This window comes from Hylaeus anthracinus, unplaced genomic scaffold, assembly GCF_026225885.1.
Source record: "Hylaeus anthracinus isolate JK02 unplaced genomic scaffold, UHH_iyHylAnth1.0_haploid 0, whole genome shotgun sequence".
Taxonomy (NCBI): domain Eukaryota; kingdom Metazoa; phylum Arthropoda; class Insecta; order Hymenoptera; family Colletidae; genus Hylaeus; species Hylaeus anthracinus.
Genome location: NW_026533254.1, coordinates 15,479,736 through 15,497,387, shown reverse-complemented (window position 1 = coordinate 15,497,387; position 17,652 = coordinate 15,479,736). Strand labels below are relative to the sequence as shown.

The window sequence follows — 17,652 nt, the reverse complement described above, 5'->3', positions numbered from 1 at the left end:
CCGTTGGAGCGGCCGCGGTAGCGAAGGCTACGCGCTAGGCGGCAGCGCTTGTACGCGAACAAGTGACTCGACGTGCATCGAAGGACATTGACGCTGCCGCCTAGCGCGTAGCCTTCGCTACCGCGGCCGCTCCAACGGTCTACGCGCGCTCTGATTGGTCGGGGTTTTCGCTTAATATCTCCTTAACGAAGCCACATCCGACATTTTTGCAAAGGAAATTGTTGTTCAGAATCGTCTCAGCTACCCCCTATTTCCGGCTCCTCCCCGACTTTTGGGACACCCTATACATGTCGAATTGAGTAACCTACTCCTTTTCGAAGTCGGTTAAAAAGGAGAGATTATTTATGTGTTAGAATAAACTAGAGAGTCCTTCGTTTCGCGAATTTCCAACCGTAAAAAATCGAGCCACGACAGGAAAAAACCGAAGGTCGTCGATCCCCTTATCGTTCGATCATAATTTTGAGAGACGAAGAACAACTAACAGGGTATTTGCACTGCCGTGCGCGTTATCTAAGGCTCGATAAGTCGACAGTGCGCGGTATTACCAGAATTTTATCGTACGTTTTATCGAGACGTTCTGGAAACTTGAGCCCCTTAGATCGTAATCGCCTTTATACACATACACCCTAACCTCTTCTCTCCCTCTGCCTCCTGTCTCGCGATTGTCCTCGAATTGCGTCACGTTACGCCTGATAAAACACGCCCGATCTTCGCTGCGAACCAATCGGGCCGCCGCGCATCGAATATTGCAATTAGCGAGTTCCGTCGGCACTCGTAAGCTCGGCCATTCGAGAAAAAACTGGAGAACTGCGAGTAATCCTTAACCGCGTACAGATTCCAGCTACAAATTGCTAGCAGTAATTAGAGACGAGAATGAACGTTAAAAGGAACGTGCAGTGAAAAACGCCGCGGAGAAACAACTTTGCATGTTTCGCAGTTTCAAGAGGAAAAATAAAACCTTAGAAATTGAAATATCTTAACAGTTTACCGACTGGTAACGGTTGGACATGTAATTCAACTTAACGTTCTTTTATTTTCGTAGCATGAGTGTTGCATAGTATTAGGAGGACCAGAAAGTAATGTCGTTTCTGCAGATGTCGATACTTGTTTATCATTCATCAGATCATTGTGTGCCAATTGATTTTTATCGATCCGAGTTTGAAAATTTCCACACTAGATAGCAAAAGGTTGTTGGTGAAGAGCGCGAACACAATTGATGAAAAATAAAAACTCGTTACGAATTTACTTGCTAGAATTTAATGTAAAAGAAACGGCATTACTTTCTGGTCTCCCTAATATTTATTTCTATTGGATTCGTTTTCAGATTAACACGTTGATCGCCGTGTCACCCATATATGGGCGACAGTGCTTGTCACCGAAGAACAAACGAAATTAATTCAGAATTAGTTCAGTAACAAAGGAAATAAATTTGAATTAAATTCTTAAACTTCAATGAAGTTACACAAAGAAATACCACAATAAATGCTTCGTTATGTAGCTTCCAATAGTCTAGAAAGAAAACTTGATCACGATAGAAATTTTCAAGAGTGTTAGTCTGGCAGTCGACGTGTTAATGAGTAGGTAATAGTGTTTCAGAGTTCATATAATAATAGAATCGTGTAATTCTACCTTACTTAATAATAGATAAGATTAATAGATAAATATCAGTTCCCATGGTAAAAAGTCGATTAATAGTCTACCAATCGGTAAAGAGTTACCACTCGACGTAAACTTGGTCACTGTTCCACGATACTCTGCACGTCCCATTCACGATCTTTTTTCGGCGTAATTTTTCACCGACTGACGCGAAGTGACAAGGGTTCGACGATTAATTAGTACGGAGTAAAGTAATGAGTGAAAGATCGGACGAGACGATTTGCGGTGTTCCCTTCCAGAAGGAAAAAGATCGCACGAACGCGCGCACGCCCGAAGCAGGAAACACAAGTGGCCGACAAGGTGACCAACCAGCCAACAAAACGAAACAATGAAAGCAAAGTGTCTGCGTTTACCTAGGGCGCGTGTTGTTTCTCCCCGTGGCCTCGTCGCCCTTTCATCTCGTCGTCGAGTCTTTTCAACGCTACGCGAAAAAAAAAAGAAACTTCGAAGGGGCAGTGAAGAGACGAATCGTTACTTCCCGTTTTCGCTCCGCTACAGTCTCTCTTCAAACGCCAACGTTCGCGGTAATGAGCCCCCGCTTGAAAAGTTGGACATTAAACGAGCGCTACTGAAACTAGATACTCTGGAACACGACTTCCCTTATGTAATTCAAACAAAATTTAGGGGACATTTGTAGGTCAAATTTCGTTCAAACAATCGCTGACGTGGAATTTGGTTACAGTGCCTCTCTGAACTTTCCATTTATTTACAATTTATTTACAATTCCATTTATTTACAATTTATTTACAATTTGTAGGTTAAATTTCGTTCAAACAATCGCTGACATGGAATTTGGTTACAGTGCCTCTCTGAACTTTCCATTTATTTACAATGGAAATACAACTTTTAGTCTTACTTCGATCATAGGTTCCAAAATAGCACGTGTACAGTGGGCGTAGAAAGTATTCGTATACCGATAAATTTCCAAAAAAGCTATGTAAAATTGTAATTTATTAACTTTATTTTTTATAAACAATGACATTGTACATCATCTCGGAAGTCTCTAGAATAGACAGGGTACACGAAAAATAGGTATTTATGTAAGTTGCGAAATTAACAAGAAGAAAACAATTAATCGGTAGAAATATCGAACCAATAAGTATTCGTACAACTGATTTTAATTTTTAAAACTTCGTTGAAAGAAAATTGATTATAAAGAATGAAGTTAAGAAACTACAATTTCACAGAAAAGTTTGTTTGGGAAATTGATCGGTGTACGAGTGCGTTCTACACTCACTGTAGTTGTAAAAAGAAAAATATCGAAAGCAATCAAGATTCATGAATTTCTTTTGATGCTCGACTTTCGTTATTAATTTTGTTTAAATCCTCGGTGAAATGCACCGTCCTCCATATACGAGCAACGACCCACGTATTAATAGTCATCTAATCTTCGATTGCTGCAATTTGTTCTCGATTCCGTTTTATTAGGTTGTCCCAAAAGTTTCTTTCGTTTTATTAATAAGTAATACATAGACAATATTTTATGTCTAATGTTACATTATTGAATTGTGTACGATTCGTGTTGCTCCATTACTATTCCAACATCAATATCTAAAACATTAGATTGCCTATTTAAATAAGCACTCCCACACAAAATAATTGAGCGCAAATTACGAAAGGAACTTTTGGGACAACCTAATATATCGAGGGCAAAGAGTAGAATGTACAACGTTGGCACTGATCAAACATCGAATCCAAGTAAGTTATTTGCCTGTTCGCTCTGGGACAAAACACTGAAACGTTGAATAATGCATCGTGACCGTGATACACGGCGAGTTTATACGCAACGATTCGAATGCGCTTTTTAGCGCGCTACCATTCACGGCTCGTCGCTACGGACGACGAGTCTTGGGAGAGTTTCATAGACAACTTGAACGAAGAAAATGACATCTTACGATCGTTCGCACCTCCATCATTGTTCGGGCCAGACTCGTACGATAATCGTACGCATTTGCCAGCCGCCAATCTGCCTCGTTCATCGCCTATAAAATTGCGTGAACGCATACAGAGAGACGTTACGTTAGCTACGTACTATGGGATCCGACGCGTCTCCCGCGCACCTTGGCTCTCGTTCCCTTCGTCATTATCCACCGTCGATGACGTCGAAACAATTTCGACAATCGACAATGATAGACAATTTACACTCACGGTTCAAATCGTCTCGTGTATTATCCAATCCTCGATATAATCCTGAGAAAATCACGACGAAACGAAAATAACGAATGACTCGTTACGGCTGCGCCCAATGTTATCGATTTTCAAATTCAATTCCCTCGAACGCGAGGCCTTGCACGGGAAAATTGTATTGCGCATTTTTTCTTCGCTTCTGCACGAGGAATCGACTTATTAGCGTGCATTCAACGGAGTACAGCGAAACTTGATTGTCGGTATGAATAGCCGCGTCACGCGCAATTTGTTCGCGAACCTGTTAGGCTTACGCTCGTGTCGTTCAAGTTTTACCTCTTTAGGGACGGATTACTTCGTTAGAAACAAATAAATTCGAGTTTATGTTTATTTAGAGGCGCGACATTTATTTTACGACACCTACTATTTGTTTTCGACGTGTATCGTTCAAACTCGATCACACGTTTCAGGAGTATGGCGAATAAAAATGTATACGCAGCATATTTAATTCGTAGGATTGTTTGCACGTAACGATTGTTCGCCTCGCTTGAATTCACGGCCCTTCGATTATTCCGAGAGCTGCGTTCGCAACTGGAATATATAAATCGTTCCTTTTCTGCTGATCATAACAATTTATTGATTTTGGCTGGGACTACGCTTCGACGCTATTATTTCAACTCGATATGTTCACGGACGAGTAGAAACATCGTGTTTCGTAAACAGTTATCGACGAATAACGATTGTTATTCGGAGGAAGGAAACTTGGTTAGGAAATTATAGAATAGGAACCTGACTTCATTTTTTAAATGAGACTGAATCTTGCTATTTTATATATATGTAAATAATTGTAAATTTTAAACTGTATATATATATATTATTTATATTTATATTATATGTAAATAATTGTAAATTGTAAACTGTATATATATATTATTATTATTATATTATTATTATTATATTATACACATATTATTATATTATACATATTATATATAATTATATTTAATAAAATTATATGTAATATATATATATAATAATAATAATATATATACAGTTTACAATATACAATTATTTACACACACATTTACAATTTACAGTTTTAGTTTTCAATCACTTGTGTTGTCGTGGCCGAATTCGAGTTCCCCAATCTCGATCTAGAAGTTCTCGATACACCGGTTCCGTCGTTTCCCGATCGCCGTGGAAAATGTAGAAAGTGGCAAATCGGGTAGCATGCAACCTTGTCTTCGATACACACGGTGAAGTCACGCTTCGAGAAATTCTTTATGGACCCACCGCTATGATTCGACAGCATATACTCGTGTGTCAAGATCGATTCAGAAAAATTGCTTCGGTTTGTGTACATTAGATGAACCCTTTGCACTCGAGGCCATTTTATCTGATATCTCCCAGCAACTCGAGATGTTTCTTAGCATTCTATTGCCATAAATTCTGAGCTATCTAGATTTGAGATTAAAATTACCTTTATCTCACCGACAATCATTTTATCGACACTTCGAGCTTCAAAGAAATTAAACCTGAAGAAACATTAGGTATCGTAGATTTGCTATTTGAAACCTAATAATGACCGAGAGTCTCTCGAGTCCAAAGGGTTGGACCAAAAGAAATTCCATTAAAAATTCTTTCCTCAAGAGTTTCCTTAATCGAGTAGAGGAATAATGAAACATTCTTGGAGTTACGCTAGAGACCTCATCGGTACAGTACCTCCGTCGATCCAGTGGTCCGGGCGTAACGCGACCTGTGTATCGTCTCTCGAAGCTGACAATGAGTAACACGCGAAGCACGCCGGGGCGCCGTGTGTTAAACGTCATACGTTTCGCGAAGGGGAGGGAGGGAGGGGTGTCCGAAAACTGCGACGATTCAACCACTCCGACGGTTGTTGCGTGAGTTGCGTGCGATTTTCTACGCACACGTAACGCGCGCTGGAGGCTGCCAGCTGGTGTGGGTGTAGGTGCGTGCTATCGACCGGGTATCCTTCCGTGCTGGACGCCGGTGTGCCCCACCCTGAAGCGAGTTAGCGAAAGAAGGATAGCGAAACCTCGCGAGTAAGACGGGGATGGAGCGTGTCGCGGCCGCTGGAACAGAGAGAGACAGACACGCGAACGCGAAACGGAACGCGACGAGTGCTGGAACAAAAGGACAGACACCGCGAAACCGAACGAAAAATCGCATAGGTTCGATCGGGTAAATAAGACGTCCTTCGGTACGCGTTCCTTAAAAGAAGTATAAAATTGTAGTAACGTGTTCGTTTCGTCTGAAATTAACGAGCCCAACGGAATCGTGGATCCTGCACGGGGGAAAGAGCGAGACGGGACCGCGAAAAGGGGGAAAGCCGTGGTGGAACGGAGAGAGGAATAACGACGACGAAGCGACAGGAGTAGAAAGAGAGACGCCTAACCCGGCGGGATGAAAGCGAAAGAGACGGAGAACCGTTCGGCGGTGGGGACGAGCGAGACGGGTGGCGAGGGAGCGAGACAGAGACAGAGAGAGAGAGATCACGGGCACGTAGAAATGCCTCCTGCTTAGTGATAGCGTAGAGACTGTAGTGTTCGCATCTCACACACGGCGCGCTGGAACGTTTTCACGGTGACGATAACGCGCCGAAAGAAAGTTCGATCTCGCGGTAACAATAATCGGTTACGTTAAGACGCGTCCCAGAGATTCGTACGAGCGCACGGAACGTTGTAAACACACGCACAAAAGGAGAGACCAGAGGCGCAGCCGGCATTTGGGACTTCGAAGGATACGCGAGATAAATAGAGAAACAAAGAGGCGTACCTCTCGCTCAAAACCGGGAAATAAAGCTTGTCCTACGGGAGCAACGAAAACGCACAACGGCTGACATTTTTTTACAGTGTTCTTTTTCGATCGGTTCTTTTACGCGTGATTCCCCCCCGATCGTCGATATTCCGTTTCCGTTTCTAGAACGGGTGAGTATGCCAGAGATGGGCAAAATTTTAGTCGAATAACAATTTATTTTAGAATATTCCTACGTGTTCGGTGTAAAGTATTTCATCGTATCGTTCATATTCCAAAGAAATTGATAAAAAAATGTTAAATCCGTGATTCTACGTGTCGTATAATTATTTGATAGTATCTTTTATTTATTGTACGGCTATCGTTTTAATCAAACTGGTGATCTTAATTAATTCGTTACACATTATCTTCGATACTTCCAAGAGCAAGAATAAGATCACCTTGAGCTTGTTTATCCTTATCCTCGGTCTAGCATTTTTATACAGATAAAAATTTTGCTCGGCTCTGGCGTTAGGACTTCACGATTGCATCGGCTGATCTTAATATTTCCTTTTCACGCGGTTCATTTGATTCTTACGAGGTGGATCTCGTAGGTAGTTTGAATCGGAAGTTCGTCACACTCGACATCGATTGATGGTGTTTCCCGGGGACACACGCAGTCCTCGTTTTTATTTTCACCCGGGGAACAGGAAAGACAGTAACAATAACGCGCGACGCATTGATCGCGATTGTCGCCCGGCGCCCCTACAGTTTTCACCTGTTCTCGAGGCTCTGTCTTTTTTTTTTTTTTTTTCCGGTTCCCGTTTTATTTTATTCAACGAACACGGATCGACGAACGCCGCGATCCGATCGTGCAAACGTGAATAATCAATTATCCGATCAACCGTGTCCGAGGAAACGAGCGACTTGCGGCGAGCGACTTCGATATACTACGTTGGTCGGCCGGTGCAATCGAAACTACGTTGCTCGAAAACAATTGGAGGATTTTAATATTAACGAAGGCAGACGCGATCTAGACATTCTAGAGCGGTACATCCATATTGATACGTATACAGATACAAATTAATTTCATTTTGACAAAACTTGTAATATGACGCCATGTTAAAATTAATGTGCAGGGTGTGAGGAGGTGAAGGCATCAAATAAATATTTTTAGAGATGTAATTCAAATGAACAAATTGTGTGGTACAAATATATTTGTTGTAAGTGTAGTAATGGAGATTTAAAAAAACGGCCAGAAACTTATATATATATTTTGATGCAAATTTGCTTAGATAGATTCATCTACCTATGATACATGATCAGTTTTATTCTAATATCAAGCCTTGCCTGATACGGTTACATATAATTGCAACCAAATTTGTTTAGATAAATTCATTTACATATAATTACATCCAAATTTGTTTAGATAAATTCATCTACCTATAATTACATCCAAATTTGTTTAGATAAATTCATCTACCTATAATTACATCCAAATTTGTTTAGATAAGTTCATCTACATATAACTACATCCAAATTTGTTTAGATAAATTCATCTACATATAATTACATCCAAATTTGTTTAGATAAATTCATCTACCTATGATACATAATCAGTTTTATTCTAATATATCAAGCCTTGCCTGATACGATTACATATAATTACATTCAAATTTGTTTAGATAAACTCATCTAATTATAATACATAATCAGTTTTATTCTAATATCAAGCCTTGCCTGATACGATTACATATAATTACATTACGAGCTACATTCAACGTCATAGCTCGCAGTCCTTAAACGTAGTCTTAAAAAGCAGTCCTCGAATTGTTTCCAGCACCGTTGTTTAGATAAGTAGGAAACGGGAGAGATCGACGATAGGTATTGTCGAATATCATCAGATAAATTCCCTGATCGACGATCCCGAGCCATCGAGGGTCGTAAGCGAAATTCCAAGGAAGGATCCCGCGAAGGGAGACGAACGTTTTTGCTAGACGACCTTCGGACCAGGGGTAACTATCCCCGTGGTGATCTACGACGACGATAGGAAGTGCTTAGACGGAATAGACACGAGTCAGCGCGCGTTACGCGAGGGGAGGCACGCTTTCGTTTTCCGTCCATCTTGCGTCGACTCGGTGACACGAGTCCTGTCGTCGAGGACCACCTCTACGGGACTTCCGGTCTCGCGGGACGTTGTGTTAGGGGATTGGACGAGGACAGAACCGCGAGAGACTCGGGGATAGGTGAAGTCGTTTATCGGAGGTGAACGTATCGGTGGTGTTCGCGCGCTCTTCGTTCCTTTCTTCCTGTTTCTCTCACCCGGGGCGTCGTCATCGCCGTCGTCGTTGTCGTCATGGGCGGATGTACTTCGAAGGATACCACCTCGAGCGACGAGTATGTACCCAACGGAATATACATGTCTGTCAACTGTCGCTTAGTCGCGTGTCGACGTACTTGAAATTTAATTAAATTGCCAACCATGGTATCGAGGAGTATTTCGTTTAAAAAATTAATAATTTCTCGTATTTATTAGGTGGAATGGAAAGTAATGTCGTTTTTTCAATTTGAAATACTTGTTTATCAGTCACTAGCTCATTGACCTTTATCGATCTGGCATTCAAAGTTTGTACACTAAATGGCAAAAGGCCATGTTGATGACGGGGGCCGATTACATAATTGATGAAAAAAAAAAGGAATTTATTAAAAACTTGTTTGAATTTTATGTAAAACTAAACGACATTACTTTCCAGTACACCTAATAATTAAAAATATTATATTTATAGCGATTATTTAAAACGGATGCGATCCATCGATGAATCTTCGCACGATAATTTATTTCCGAATTTTCTATTACGCGCACAAACCCGTACCTAAATTTTATAAGAATTTCATTGAACCATTCGTGCATAATAAACTCGCGAATGAAGAAGCCATATTTCCAGTGGTTCACTTGATGCGGATGAAATTTCGATTAAACTGGGTCCAAATGAAAATATAAAGAGATCAATTTGTGTGAATGAAAATAATTCTTTAAACGATAGTTTGATTTTATAATACGTTTCAATTTGCGTAACGGTTGAAATTCCCATCAGCTAATCAGGAATATGGGCGTGCGACATCCAGTGACGTAGGTGTACGCCGAGTCAGACACGTATAGAATGCATAATGGTCGGCGAAGTATACCAGATTGGAAATCTGTAAGACTGTCTGGAGTAGGATAAGGGGAGTTCGAGATTCAAGTGGTGTTAGATTGAACGAGTTGTTCAGAGTTCAACGCTCCACGTGTATAGGATCAACTGTTAATTGGATTTCGAGTGTTTCCTTTAACTTTGTCCTATTATTCGTTATGTACTGCTTTGGAAGCACTTGTCTCCAAAGGAGAGCAGCGAATAACTTTACTATTGTTTTATATTTAAAAATGGGTGTGAGGTTTCTCTACATGTTTTGTACGTTAAAACTTTCAACTTTTATAATACGAACACTAAAATTTCTTTCAGATCATTTATTGAGAGTTTTTAAATTAATACTGGTTTTTTTTTTTTTTACAATGTCTTATCAATTGTAACATTCAGTGTCTAAATTAAAAAAAGGTTACAGAATGTATTTACGTGTATCGATGACAATCATATAACGCTCTTGCTGATATTTTGGAAGCAATTTAAAGTATAATGCTTGTCAGATACCTGTTATCTCTAGATTACATTTTTTTGAATACTCGTTAATTACATATATAGATAAATGCATTAATCGTGTACTTATACAGCGTTTGAATATAATGTAATTAGCCTATTTTAGAAAATTGATATTTTAATATCAATTCGTTTACATTATCTCGCCGTTCTTTTCGTTTTATTAACGCAGTACACATCGAGTATAGAATTTCTCGTTCTTTAAATCGAACGTATGGAGCTTCGACGACTGTGTACCTAGCATATGTAGGTAGTTAGGGACCACCCTTGTTACTTCGCACAAAAGGTTTAACCCTTCGCCCTCGCGGTAGGGTTGTGGACGGAAGCAGGTCACCTGAAAAAATTTTATTTGCACTTCACCCGATGCATCGAACCTTTTTAAACTTACTCGCGCGCTTTTTGTATAGAAAAATGATCCGTCAATAATTTAAAAAAAAAAAAAAAAGAAAAATAACTGTATTTCTAGCATACTCACGTGTAGAAATTAATTCCGTGCATGGATAGTCGAAATTACTGTTAACAATAATCTGAACTTTCAATTATTACCTAACACAGGTTGATTAAATGTAAGGAACTGGATTCAATAAAGATAAAAGTCGCTGGGGATTTACTAAATTCAGAATAGCAATTAATCTTTACGTTTTACTGTCTTTGTAGGTACAGGAAATCTCGTACAGGATATTTCTATCCAGAAATATAAAATTCTCCCAATTTAGGGATGGTTAGGTCTGAATTAGGTCTCTGAATCCTTCACGTTGATTTTGGACACGATCGTCTTTTGGTACCGGTTAAAAATTCATCTAACCAAAAACAGAAGATTCTCCCAGTTTCTGGAAAGAAAAGGAAACAATACACGAGTTTACGAGGTCAATAACAGTAAATAAAAATTCAACCGTATTCGACTTCTGAGAACACAGCCTCCGACGCTTCATAGGGACGACCCTGTCCGTGTTCGATTACGTTCGTTCCCGTCAACGTCAGGACTTTGTAAAAACAATTCGCCTCTCCTTCAAACTCGTGAATCGGTGAGAACGATGATGGCCTTGTTCGACGACGATTCTTACCCAGCGACGAATAAATCCAGCAGGGAGCTCGTGACGCGATGAGATCGTATCCTGGTGCTTGACGCCGTGCGACATCCTTGCGATTAGCGCCCGATCCGAGTTCACGACGATGTGAGGACAGAGATATTAAGGCGAGAGAGGACGGATACGTAACAGTTGGTGGTATCGCTTATAAATAGACGACATAACCACGGGCGTTAATCGAGACATAATCGACGCACGATCGTCGACAATGGGCGTATGTACGTCGCTGGGCATATGCGAGTCGACGGATGAGACGACCGTTGAGGACGAGTACGTATTGGCACACACTATGTTAAAAGCAACGGTGAACCACCAATTGCAATTTCGCTCGAGCTCAACTTACTGTCAAAAATATATCGACACTTGGACTTGGGATGATACAGACTTACCTCGTTGAAATTTGCATATATATAATTTGGACTACCTGTAGAAATTGATTCTGCACATTAATATCCAATCTTTTTTTTTATATTATATTATATTTTATATATATATATATAATATAATATAAAAAAAAAATATATATATATATATATATATAACTCTAGTTTAAGTAGAAATGTTTACCTGTGATTTTCTAAGTTCTCTTCCTTATTATCTACAACATAATCCAGACACTAGGATCCTAGACGCTGGAATCCCTTTCAAATGGAATCCCAGAGCTTTACAAATCTTTGAGTCGATACTTTCGGTCACGAATAAACTCTCCGACACAGGCGTTCCTTTGAGTCGTGTTTCTCTCCCAATTGCCACAAAAAGAGGCTACCTTTTTTTTTTTTATTCTTCTCTCTGTTGAGTTCGAGCGAACCACTCTGTTTACTGTCCTTCAATAAGCGCACCAATGACGAGACACGCCTGCATCACCGGCACGACGTACATACACTGCTCGAAACAATCGAAGGATCGCTTATTTTAAATCGTCCTTCTGAGATATCCGTATTTTTTATGTGGAAATATATTACGTAATACATTAACGTATTACAAAATAATCGAGTAAAAATTGCAAACATACACTGGATTCGATTCAAAATGATAGCTACTACAGATACATGATACAAAACGATACGTGATAAAATTTATTCAAAAATGTTCGAGGTCCTTGAAGGGGGTGATTCGGAAGGTGATTTGGAACAACTTTTTCCTTAGCGAAAATGTTGTGCGAGGCTTCGTTAAGGAGATATTAACAAGTAAACCCTGACCAATCAGAGCGCGCGCGTACGCCGGTGGACCGCCCACGGTAGGCGCGGCTATGCACTAGGCGGCCGCGCTGATTGGTCCGGGGTTTTCCGTTAATATCTTCTTAACGAAGCCTCGGACAACATTTTCGCTAAGGAAAAAGTTGTTTCAAATCACTCCCTGAACCACCTCCTTCAAGGACCTCGAACATTTTTGTGACACTGTATTTGCAAGCATTTTCGTTACACCGATGACAAAATTGTTTAAACAAAAGAGTCCTGAAGAAAAATTGATTAGGAAGTTATGAATTTTGTGAATTGCGGACGTCCAAATATGTATTGAAACTCTGTGCTCCATGCTGTTTCATTGTCAGACGAAGGTCGAGCCCTTTAGGTGTCGGTGTTAACCCTTTACGGATAGTGATCCTCCGAGGACCACTATGTACGGATGTATGACATATACATATACATATACCTCAGGTATTATCGTCCAGCCTGTATATGTATATACAGAACGTGCGCAAGAGTATAGAGATATCTCCGCACAGTTTGATAATGTCCGTCCTTAAAGGGTTAATCGTGGCCCCAGAACGCGAATAACGAAATGAATCCTTTCGTGAAGCACCCACGAGGCACCACGGTCAGAAAGCACGTGCCTCTAAGGGCTGCTGGTGTGGTCTCTCGAAACTCGATCACTCGATCATCATGGTCGGCTCGTACAAGCTCTTAAAAGTCCTCCACACCTCGAAGGAAGCCCTGACACGACCTTTGGCCTCGTACCTCGACCATTGTATCGCACGACCCCCTCTTAGGCTGCTCCAAACGTGAGTAACCAATTCATCGATCCATCTTCTTCGATGAAACATATTAAAAAAATAATGTGCAAAGGCACAGCTGCAAATCGAAAGTATTAAACGTAATAGTAAATCCAGCAAGAATTCGTTGTAGAAGTGTCGTAAGAGGGTTCCCTGGAGATACGAACCTCGGCTCGAACATATTTTGTACAAGAACTTTGTATTTTGCTCGGCGTTAATCCGTCCAAGCAGCAAATGATATTATATCTATTTAATCATTCTAATGAAATCCTCGTGAACGGTGTACCATTCCGATAACACGTAATCGTTACCGTTATCGTCGATAATCTATTATACATAATGCAGACAAACAATCGCATAACATTCGAGATAAGAGGTCTCGATAAAGATTTCAACGAGTTCGTCACGCAAAGCACCACGTTTCTCGACACTGTTATTCATTTTCTACACCTTGCCATGATGAGAACCGTTTTACACTTGATCGCCTATCAACGGAATCGCCTAATTGTCGTTCTAGGGATTTACTTTTTATTTGCTTGTCTCATGTAAAGAAATTGATAAAAGTCCTCTTTGAAAGTTCGAACTTTCATGAGTTTTCACTTTTGAACGAACCAAATCTATAATATAAATCTAAAAAAGATATTAAAAATGTCCACCGTCTTAGAGATCTGACGAATTTTAAGCGTTCTCACGAGTCACGCTGTAAAGCATCATTCTTCTCGATGTTCCCGGTACGGTGTTATCGAGCAATTGGTTTTAAACGGTTTAAATTTCTTCTTCCAGCAAAAAAACTAACAACATGGTTGACCAGGCAGTTCTGGACAAGCTTGAAGCTGGCTTCAACAAATTGGCTGCATCCGACAGCAAATCCCTACTGAAGAAATATCTGACCAAGGAGATCTTCGATCAACTGAAGACGAAGAAGACTTCCTTTGGTTCCACTCTGCTGGATGTGATCCAGTCCGGTGTCGAGAACCTGGACTCTGGCGTCGGTATCTACGCCCCCGATGCTGAGTCTTACACAGTTTTCGCTGACCTCTTCGACCCCATCATCGAGGACTACCATGGTGGCTTCAAGAAGACCGACAAGCATCCACCAAAAGATTTTGGCGATGTTGACACCCTTGGAAATCTCGACCCTGCTGTTAGTATTAGAAACATAATTTCAAACTGATAAATACAGTCAGTGTAAGAAGTATTCGTAAAGCGACCAATTTATATTATAAATAAAATAAAATTAATAAGAAAAGAAATACATAAGAGGTTAACATTAAAAATGATAAACTTTAATTTATGCAAATTCTACTTTAAAAATATGTAGGAATGTTGGTTAATTATTTCTTCCTCTAAAATTTACTAATGAAATAAATATATGAAGTTTTATTTTGAATTGGTTCCTGTACGAATACTTATTACACTGACTGTACAATTACAATTAATGTATCGTAGTACAATTCATATTCACTTGCTATTACAGCGTAGCCTAAATCTTATGTTACACATAGTAAAGATACTTATAGCGAAGAGAGTATAACTGAACATAATTGAGGACATAATTTGAGTATAATTTTTGTAATGTGTGATTCACTCTTTTAGGGTGAATTCATAGTCTCTACTCGTGTGAGATGCGGACGATCCATGGAGGGATACCCATTCAACCCTTGCTTGACCGAGGCTCAGTACAAGGAGATGGAAGACAAAGTCTCCAGCACTCTGTCTGGCTTGGAGGGTGAACTGAAGGGAACGTTCTATCCCTTAACTGGCATGAGCAAAGAGGTTCAGCAGAAGCTGATCGACGACCACTTCCTCTTCAAGGAGGGTGATCGTTTCTTGCAGGCCGCCAATGCTTGCCGCTTCTGGCCCACTGGCCGTGGTATCTACCACAACGACGCCAAGACTTTCTTGGTATGGTGCAACGAGGAGGATCATCTCCGTATCATCTCTATGCAGATGGGCGGTGATCTTGGACAGGTAAACATCGACAGTACAGCCTCTTCCAAATGGAGTTAATACTTATGACGTCGAGTTGAGTTCGACCACGTGTTTGCTAAAATAAATTCTCACAAATAACCCTTCTCTTGCTACTTATGATTTTGTAATATTGAAAAGTTGTAAACCGTACGCAAAAAACAAGTTCATTTATATTGGAAACGTGAGCCGTATACATTAATGTATATATTAATGAATATCAGAAAAATGATTACAAAGTATCCAGATAAAGACACGTAAACGTTCCTGATTTCTTTATAGGTGTACCGTCGTCTTGTGAGCGCCGTGAACGAGATTGAAAAGCGAGTCCCGTTCTCTCACAACGACCGTCTCGGATTCCTGACCTTCTGCCCGTCGAATCTGGGCACCACGGTGCGCGCCTCCGTGCACATCAAGCTGCCCAAGCTCGCCGCCAACAGGGCGAAGCTCGAGGAGATCGCTTCTAAATTCAACCTCCAGGTCCGTGGTACTCGCGGCGAGCACACCGAGGCGGAGGGCGGCATCTACGATATTTCCAACAAGCGACGTCTCGGTCTCACCGAGTACCAGGCTGTGAAAGAGATGCACGACGGTATCGCCGAGCTGATCAAGATCGAGAAGGAACTTTAAAGCCACCACTAACCGACATCGCGACAATTTCCCTTCCCCCAGTTCACCCTTTAGACGTTCTTGACGCATCGAGGACCCTCTTGGACAAACGAAGCGAAGATACATCATCAGTGTTCGCACTGATCGCCGAAAGACGAACGAATGGAGAAGCGCTTCAAGTTGCTTGGAATAAAGGTTATTATTTCACGTTTGTTTGATCAAATTGTCCGAAAGAGAACACAAATTGTGTTCCAAGTAATAAGACAGAGAATGAAAAACGATTTCTAGAAGATTTCGAAAGGAGGACATTTTCGATCCACGTAGACGTGGAATTCAAAAAAATTGGAGCAAGATGTCCCAGCCCAGTCCTCGTTATTTTAGATGCCACTTTATTCGTCCTCGATGTGCCAAGATCTGTGCAGCTACAAGCGGGTTCTTAGAGTTCCAAGCAGGCGGCGGAATGCTCTGTTCGCGTCACGGAATCCAGAAGTCCGCGTGGTCGAATCGAAAGATCCGTTGTTGATGATTTCAGTTTCCAAAAGTCTGGAATTCGCGGTCGCGGACGGGTTGCTTCCGCTAGATTAGTATGTCTCCACGGTCTCCTCCCTCTTACACGTGTTATAATTATTATTACTCTTATTATTATTATTATTATTATTATTAATGTCTTTATTATTATTGTCTCTTATGTTGACTCAAGTTCCTTTTTATTGATCCATACGATTAGATGAAAAAAAAACAAATACCGGCAAAGAAAAGAGGAAACAAAACGTGAACAGCTTGTATTATACGTTAATACAATGCATACTATATGTTCAACAGTATTTTGATTTCGTTTCACCTGTTTTATCTAAAGACATGTAATCCAGGATGTAGAAAAATACACGCAGTATTCTTTCATTTCTCTATTATTTTCGTTTTCAGTGTCTCCTTTGATTTCTCGTGTCGTCCATAGTTGCCAAATCATCAGGCACATCGTAGTTGCGTCGATAATAAACATTCGACGTTGTGATCGTCTACTCGAAGAGAAGAAGTTATCGTTGCGTAAAGGTTTGCGATGGTCGACGGTCGTGAGACTGTTTTGACGCGTTGAGGACGTATTGACTTATTTTTTTTTTTGTATCGTTTCATCATTGGACTCTGTCGTTACGATTCTTTTTTTTTTATTTTTCTGTTTGGAGCTTCTGCTCTTGGGAATATACATAACATACTTGATATATACGTTGGGGAAAAATTTGTATTGATCGAATAAGAGAGAGACGTGTCGAACATTTAATTATTTCACCGTTAATTAAACAATTTAACAGGTATGAGATTAACGTCACTCTGTTGAAATAACCCTATGAAAATGAAGCTCCTACGTTGTTGCAAGAAGGAATGCCTAATTTATAACCTAGACTTGACACGAATTCTGTTAATCAAAGAGGGATGAGATTTCTTAAATCCTGATTGAAAGAAGCTGCAGGCGAGGATGACCTTGAAATTACGAGATGTCAACTTGTTCAGAGACTAAATTCAGCAAGCAAATCCGATTCTTGATATGTTAAAAGAAACGCTACGAATCCCCAGCATCCGATGGTCGTTTTCTAGTGTGTATGGAAAGATGTTACACGCATGTTGTTTTCTTATTCTCGTTTTTTACTGAAACTAGCAACATCTGCGATGGATATAGCATGCAGAGTGTCACAGCTGGAGCGGGTAACGGCTTCGCTGTCATGTGTACGAAGATGTGAATTTAAAGACACGAATAAAAGGACATCACATTGCGCCT

The 17,652-nt window shown here is 40.4% G+C and overlaps 1 protein-coding gene and 1 long non-coding RNA gene across 2 annotated transcripts in view; one reads left to right on the top strand and one right to left on the bottom strand.

The window, feature by feature from the left end:
- The window catches only part of LOC128887395 (arginine kinase), a 26,028-nt gene extending 9,247 nt beyond the window's left edge, over positions 1-16,781 (top strand). Inside the window, exons 2-4 of the mRNA XM_054143247.1 lie at positions 14,088-14,448; positions 14,901-15,275; positions 15,555-16,781. Of these exons, the coding sequence (XP_053999222.1) occupies positions 14,104-14,448; positions 14,901-15,275; positions 15,555-15,902 (1,068 nt within the window). The 5' untranslated portion in view covers positions 14,088-14,103 and the 3' untranslated portion in view covers positions 15,903-16,781. The remainder of the gene's footprint in view (positions 1-14,087; positions 14,449-14,900; positions 15,276-15,554) is intronic.
- LOC128887445 (uncharacterized) lies at positions 6,899-8,368 on the bottom strand. Its single transcript, XR_008460043.1, has 2 exons — positions 8,098-8,368; positions 6,899-7,977 (listed from the first exon to the last, which is right to left on the bottom strand). It is a non-coding gene; the product is annotated as an uncharacterized LOC128887445 (long non-coding RNA).
- Positions 16,782-17,652: the final 871 nt, after the last annotated feature.